The 7418-nt window shown below is 56.2% G+C and overlaps 1 protein-coding gene across 5 annotated transcripts in view; it reads right to left on the minus strand.

The window, feature by feature from the left end:
• The window catches only part of SRGAP3 (SLIT-ROBO Rho GTPase activating protein 3), a 64113-nt gene extending 57682 nt beyond the window's left edge, over positions 1-6431 (minus strand). For 4 of the 5 annotated variants that reach the window (XM_015875329.2, XM_015875332.2, XM_015875330.2 and 1 more), the window contains exon 1: positions 6199-6431. In XM_015875329.2, coding sequence (XP_015730815.1) covers positions 6199-6265 — 67 coding nt within the window. In that variant the 5' untranslated portion in view covers positions 6266-6431. The remainder of the gene's footprint in view (positions 1-6198) is intronic. The other variant, XM_015875333.2, reaches the window with a different exon arrangement.
• Between the last annotated feature and the right edge of the window lie 987 nt (positions 6432-7418).

Here is a 7418-nt window from a genome sequence, read left to right on the forward strand (position 1 = left end):
CCAACACACACTGTCCCCATCATGCTGACCCAACCCCAGCCTAGGGAATAACATCACAGCCAAGAAACCCCCCCAGCAATTTCATGTTGATGCACTGCTTCCTCTCCTAACAGTGTATGTTGCAACACACTGCTTGGAGCTGCCTCTCCCAACACACTGCAGCTGCCTTTCAGGGGTAAGAAAAGGGACACCAAAATAAGTCATCTCGGGCCCGTTGTTCAGAGAATAGTTCACAGATCAGGTCCTTGGAGGTGTCAACAGCTTAAGGTGCATCCAACAACTGCAGGCACAAAGCAGGAGCACTGGGAGGAGACTGGAAACCCTAAGGAGGTCACAAATTAGAGGTATCAATGATTATTACTGCTGTCACTGCGTGGGCTAATGCTGTTCACTCATTTCTGTGTCCTCCCTTGCTGCTATGATACAAACCAATAACACATACAGAGGTGGGGCAAACACAGCACAATAGCTATTAGTAAGAAATATTCATCCTTTTTGAAGAGGCTGCCTTGCTGACTGCACAGCAAAAGCCTTCTGGGCTCAAATCGCCACCAAGGCTGCAAAAAGGGCCGCTCACTTTGTGCCATGGTGTAACGGCAGCCAGCAATGCCCACAGCACTGCTCCTCTCCCAGCCCTGCAGCAGCTGGCACGCGGTGCTCGCCTGACCTGCGCAGCCACTGACCACATGGCAGGACTACAAATGCCTCTGACAGTGGTAAATGCATTTCAGAAGGTGATTCATGTCACTGCTGTGGGTGGTAGACTGAAAAACAGCCATCAAAACAAAGCCAAATCCAGGCAACAAAAAATTTAAGAGCTTAAAGGGACGTTATTCTTTCCCCACCTCAACTGGGCCAACAGAACAGGAGAGTAAATTCTGCTCCCAACCGGTGCTGAAACCACACATGCAGGACTGCCAATGCTGCACCTTGTGAAGGCGTACAAACACCCATTAACCACCTGCAGTCTGCTTGCTGCTGCACTCCTAGAACCATTAAAAATACTGACTTGGGGCCACAAATATGGGTTGCAGGAGGTTCTCACCATCATCAGGAGTAGGATAGGTTGATCAGCAGTCCTACCGCACCCAACTACCTGTCAGCAAGCAAAAAGGAAACCACCAGCTTTAGAGATAGAGCCGGAGCAGCAGCTCCCAGCCCTCAGAGGACTGTGGTGGCACTGGTCCCACCTGGAGGGATACACACCACAGAGCAGCTGCGGCTCTGCAGGTTCATATGTTCTCTCCTGCCTCCGCACGACATCTCTGGCCCAAGGCAGGAGCTTAAGGACATACAGCAGGCCTCCAAAGCAGAGCAAGGGCCAATGGAGGCCTCTTTGCTGCAGCAGGCTGCCAAACACAGCTGAATTTTGATTTCTCAATGCATTGGAAGAAAGTAACAGTGGCAAAGTTTGAAATGAAACCAACCTTCAAGAGTTCTGCTGGAAGCACTGGTTGCACCATTGCTGCTTGTGTGCACTACGGCCCGAAGGACAGAGAACCTATATCTGCTCAGATTTCTTTCAGCAAAAGGAAGGAGGTGATCCAGGAGCCACCCAAGCCGTGCAGGGCAGGAGGCCCTTACCCAGACAAGAGGGCTTGGTGCAGACCCACAGCCTCGTACTTGTTTCACAGAGCAGCTTCCATAAGAATCCCAAGGCCCCGTAACTCCGCTGCTGCACATCAGGTCAGGACACACTGCCCAGCCACCACCCACTGCTCCAGCTGCCACCCAGCACAGCGCAGCAAGGAGTAACCCAGCCTCTGCTGCGTGCACACACCTGGCTGCAGGACTGAACCACACTGTGCCACCAGAGGCCTCTGCTGAAGCACCCTTGGTGTTAGCAGAGCAGAAAACATCTGATAGATCACATTCGTTTCCATTAGACACTTCCAGTTCATCTCCATTATGAATCACACTCATGTTCTCCTCTGCTCTGCAATGGCCTTCCCGGCCCTGGCACACGAGGGTCCCACACACAGCCCACCTGCCAGGGCAACGCCATCAGACCCAGTGAGGGAACTCAGGGAGTAACGACAGACAACAACAAACAAGCCTGTATGGGAGTCAAGCAAACAAGGAGCGATCGGAACGCTTGTTCTGAAGTCTAAGGGTAGAAACGAGAGTGGTTTCATTAGAATCCTTCTGCTGCAGACGGCTCCTTGGATGCTCAGCAGCCACCTACAGCCCACCCAAGGGTGGCACAAAAGCACTGCATTACCTGGGCTGCTGGGATCCAAGCCTGGATGCCTCCCCCAGCAGTAACCGAACTTCCCACCTGAGCGAGCTGCGACCCCAGAAAATAATCTGGTGTGGAAATTGTCCCAAAATGTTCTGAGCAAAGTGGAAAGAGACCATTGTGTGGGAAATGAGAGCAGACAGGAAAGGACGCAGCGGCTGCAATAGCAAAAATACAGTGAAGCTAACGAGCAATTATAAATTAACCTAAGGTGTGGTTCTTCAATGAAAATGGGAAGAACACTTTGGCTCTCTTTGGCCACAGGGCTGTACGTCTTCTTAGTGTTTCTGCATGCTAAATCCATCAAAAACTGCTCTATGCCCAGCTCACACAGCAACTAAGAGTCCTTAATGTGTAAGAACTGGTCTCTCTATCTCTCCACATCCAGCTGTGCCTTTTGAAGGCCGTTGCCTTGAGGATCACCAGGGATGCTCCTCACCTGCCAGCATCTGACAGAACAAGATGCTATGGGCTCACAGCAGCCTTCCTGCCAGCAATCACCACACAGATCATACAATGACCTGAATTTTGCCGGGATTAAAAAAAGCTTCAGGAAGCAATATGAAATTTAATAGCCAATCAACAGCATGCCCTATTTTCTGCAAGATTTACTACACCGTACTATAGGCAGTTCTGTCTACATTATTAAAACTGGTTAGTTTTGCTGCATTTAAAGCAACAAATCATGCATTCAAGAGTAATGAGGAAGAAAATGCATTTATTTATCATTCTGGCCAGACAGACCAATTAAAACTGCACGTATGAAATGGTGCATCTAAGGATCCACCGTACTCTGTATTCTGCAAGCAGCTTTAACGTGGCAGCTGTAAACACACGGTCACATCTTAATTAGCATTCATTTTTAATGTCTGTACATTTAAGGCAGACAAATAAGGAAAGCTGCCTCCTAAGAGGTATCCTTCATGTTTCCTTTCTGGTACCACCACGTGAGCACCTGCAGCTGGTGTGGGGCCGGTCTGCCTGACAGCTGAAGTGAGATGCAGAGCAGCAGACGGGAAAGCAAGGACCCTCAGCACGGAACTGACAGGAGAGGCCGTGTGCAGGGCCACGCCTGTCAGCAGCAAACACAGGAGAGGTGAAAGAAAGAGGTCCCTGTGCACAGACAGATGGCAAACACTGCACAGAGCCGGAAGGATGGGCAGCCTGCAGCAGGGCCCGGGTACCTCCACTCCTAACCACAGAGACCCGAGGCCGCAGGCTCTGCATGCACACACAGCCGCTATCAGCCCACAGCCAGCTCCTCCCCAGCACTGTCCCACGTGTGTGCACATCCACACCCTTAAAGCATCTCCAGGGTGACTCCTTCCCACCACAAGAAAAGCAGACAATTCTCCAGAGAGGGGAAGGAGATACAGAGTCATCGTAGCTGATACAACACCCCTGTGCAGGAAGAGAATTCTCCAGTTAAATCCTACTTACACCAGTCACACCTCCCACACAAATGGTGCACCTACCAATTCTTAGGACACGGCAGTGCCCTGTGCACAGGAGCTCAGCCCCACACCCATCACACACCATCCCCTGTCACCATTAACAATGGCCCCAGCAGGAGGGCTGCCAGCACAACTTTCCTAAGCAACATATTGTTCTTTGTTGTTGCGCTGTCACGCTTTGCCAGCCTACCTGTCAAACTTCTCTACAACACTCATACAACCCCGTGTTCCAGTACTGCGAGATGGCTGCTGCTTTCCAAGTCCCCTGTGTGCTGGCAGCCCCCTGGCCAGCACTCGGCCATCTCTGATGTGACACCTTCAGAGGCAGCCCACTGCAGAGTGCGTCCATCTTCCAACCCCTGAAGTGAAGCAGCAGATTCCTGGGGTAGCGATGCAGCCTGAGCCAAGGGCAGCGGGCACTGGGAGGCAGGATCTGTGTCAACATCACTACCCTCAAGGGCTTGGGTGACAATAAGACCCCCCGTGCCAGCTGTGTGACACCAATGCAGCCGCCCCAAGGGCTCCTCTGGCTCCTGCATCCCCCTGGCCTTAGATGTGGGGAAACCTGCATTGCCCGCTGCTGAGACACAAGAGCAGAGTGGATGCCCTCAGTCAGAAAATGGCCATTTTTGGAGACGTAACTGGGCACACAATAGCACCAAACAATGATTACAGTCCCACCAGCACTCTGCCTGTGTTACCGCTGCCCAGAAATCAGCCCGAGACGTGATCACCATGCTGCAATAAACCATCTTTATACATAACCCTGGCATTCATGATCCAACATATGGAGCCCATGAGGCTACAACAGATGTCAGGCCAAGAGTGATCGCAGCAAATGAATATTCCAGTTACAAACACAGTAAAATAAAATTAAAAAACACAAAAAAACCCACCGCAGACGTCTGCAGCAGAACTTCATGGAGCAGAGCAGCCCCAAGCCAGCTGTGACCCAGCTCTGCACTGCCCAGCCCTGCAGTGCCCCAGCACCGCCCGCAGCTGTGGACACACGGATCCCCCCTGCAGGACTGAACAGCACCACGGGCTGAGAGAACACTTCGTCTGCCTCACAGCAGGGTGCCATAACATCAGTGTGCCCAAATTACACACAAGAAAGGTAATTGGCACTGAGCAGAGTGTGTTGTGACTGTTACATCACTCTTCAAAGCCAGCTACAAAAGACTGAAATGCAAGAAAATAAACAATGGCACCGTGTCAGCAGGCAGCCCCTCCCCAGGGCCTGGCAGCGCTGCACCACGCAGGGTACCAGGGTACGCACACAGCACCCGGTGCCTGCAGAGCTCAAGGTCCAACCACAGTGACCTCCAGGGAAAGTAAGGAAGTGAGGCTCTCGTGGTCACAGGTTCGTTCTCAGAAAGCTCGTGCTGTGTTTTTAATTAGCTCTGCCTTAAGCACAGACTTGCACAACACAAAATGGTGCCCGTAAGGACGACCACCCGAAGGCTGCGGGAGCTCCGTGTGCCAGCAGCAGCAGGGGGCAGCGCGGGGGGCATCGCAATGACTGGGCAGGGTGTGGGAAGGGACCACCGATAGCTGGAGTCACAGACTGACACTGCAACCGACGCACTCACAAACTGAAGTTATCCATGGATGGACACCAGTTAACACTTGGCTACTGCCATTAAATGCCCTGTTTCTATGGCACAGAGGAGGCCCCGCACTCTGCCAGCTGCACACATGCAACAATGCAATGCTTCCACCACACTGCAGGCATCTGCGATGCTTCGGGGAGCACCGACCTCCACACAACAAGCCCAGCTTGAATGAAAGGTGGAGCTGATACGTGGTGCTCAGCGGTCCCAGCAGACGTTACCTCGGATGGTGCTGTACTCTAACACCACGAATACAGCGCTGCGCTTTGACGCCTTGGTTCTGCAGAGCCGGGCTTGCATAACGACCATGTCCCCTGGCAGCGCTGCCTGCCGCACGCCGAGGTGCCTTACGTAAGACCCGCAAGATCAGGGCCTCCCTGACCAGATCGATCCGAGCCTTTCCCAGAGAAACACGGAGGAACCCACACAGGAACGACTCAGATTTCCGCACGGAGCTCCGCTCCCCGCCCGCGGCCCCCGCCCGGCTCCGTACCCGCCCGCACTCCCGCACTGCCGCCCTGCGCCGGGCACCTGCCGAGCTGCGCCCGGAGCTCCGCCGCGCCCCGACGTAGCCCGCAGCCACCGGCGCTGACCGAGGGCGCCTCAGCCGCGACAGCGGGGATCGCGGACGGCGCGGCCCCACCGGCGGCCCCGCAGCTCAGCTCAGCTCAGCTCAGTTCAGCTCAGTTCAGCTCAGCTCAGTTCAGTTCAGTTCAGCTCAGTTCAGTTCAGCTCAGTTCAGTTCAGTTCAGTTCAGCTCAGCTCAGCTCAGCTCAGTTCAGCTCAGCTCAGCCCGCCCGGCGCTGCCCCCGGCCCCGCGCCCACCCCGCACCGCCCGCGGCTCCGGCCCCGCACACAAAGGCGCGGCCCCGCCGCAGCGCCCGCCGCTCACCCTTCACTTGCGCATCGTACTCCGAGATGATCTCTTTGTCCTTCTTCGACTTGCCCTGCGAGGACATCTTTCGGGAGGCTGCGGGCGGGCGCTCGGCCGCGCCGCCTCACCCAGCCACGGGCCGCATCGGCGGGGCCGGGACACCGCGCAGCGCCGCCGGCCGCGGAGCCGAACCCAGCCTAGTACGGCACGGCACAGCACGGCACGGCACGGCTCGGCCCGGCCCGGCCCGGCCCCGCTCGGCCCCGCCCGCGCTGCGGCCCCGCCCCGCTGCTCCGTGCGGCGCTGGGCGGGCCGTGCCGTGCCGCTCCCGCGCTCAGGTTGCGGGCCGCGCCCTCCGCCGGCGGACGGAGCGACACACCGAGCCGGGCAGCGGGCGGGGCGGGGCGGAGGCGGTGCGCGGCCCCGGGGTGCTGCCGGGCTGTCGCGGCTCTGGAGGCCGCGGCTGTGCCGTCGGGAGCTGCTGCTGCTGGGTCTGCACCTCCGTGCGATGCTTTGGGTACCGCAGGAGCAGCAGCGGAGCGGGACGGCCCCAGGCAGGCGGGCAGGCCGCGAGACAGCGTGCAGGAAGTAACAGAGGTGTTGGGAGGTTTGCGTGGCCCCGAGGGTCGAACCAAACGTGGCAGCGCCCAGCACAGCACAGCACAGCACAGCGCAGCATAACACAGCACAGCACAGCATAACACAGCACAGCACAGCGCAGCATAACACAGCACAGCACAGCACAGCATAACACAGCACAGCACAGCACAGCATAACACAGCACAGCACAGTGCATCTCCCAGCCCCAGGAGCAAAGCTGCCCGTGTCCTCACAGCAAGGTGCCCGGACGGGGCCCTGGCCAAGCAGAGCCGCTCTCTGCAGTTGAGGTGCCCGTGGCACAGGGACACAGCAGATCCCGGAGTGGCCCACGCTGCTCCCTGTGCTCTGCCTGCACTCCCAGCCCATCGCATCAGGCCTCCAGTCATCTTCCTGGTCCCAGCTGAGCTCACGCTGCTGCTCCGCACAATGAATCCTTTTGTTGCTGTCCCTGTGAAGCCCAATGAATGCAAGGGGATTTGGTGATACAGCCATTCTGCCAGCTTACAAAGAATAAACCAAGCCTGCTAAACAAATAATTTACCTAGCCTTGGCCTGCAACACAGAGGAGCACTCCGAGCTTCAAGCAGCCATAAGAAGAGCCAAAGAGCAGCCAGAGGCAGCGGCACTGCTGCAGAAGA

This window comes from Coturnix japonica, chromosome 12 (assembly GCF_001577835.2).
Source record: "Coturnix japonica isolate 7356 chromosome 12, Coturnix japonica 2.1, whole genome shotgun sequence".
NCBI classification, from domain to species: Eukaryota; Metazoa; Chordata; class Aves; order Galliformes; family Phasianidae; genus Coturnix; species Coturnix japonica.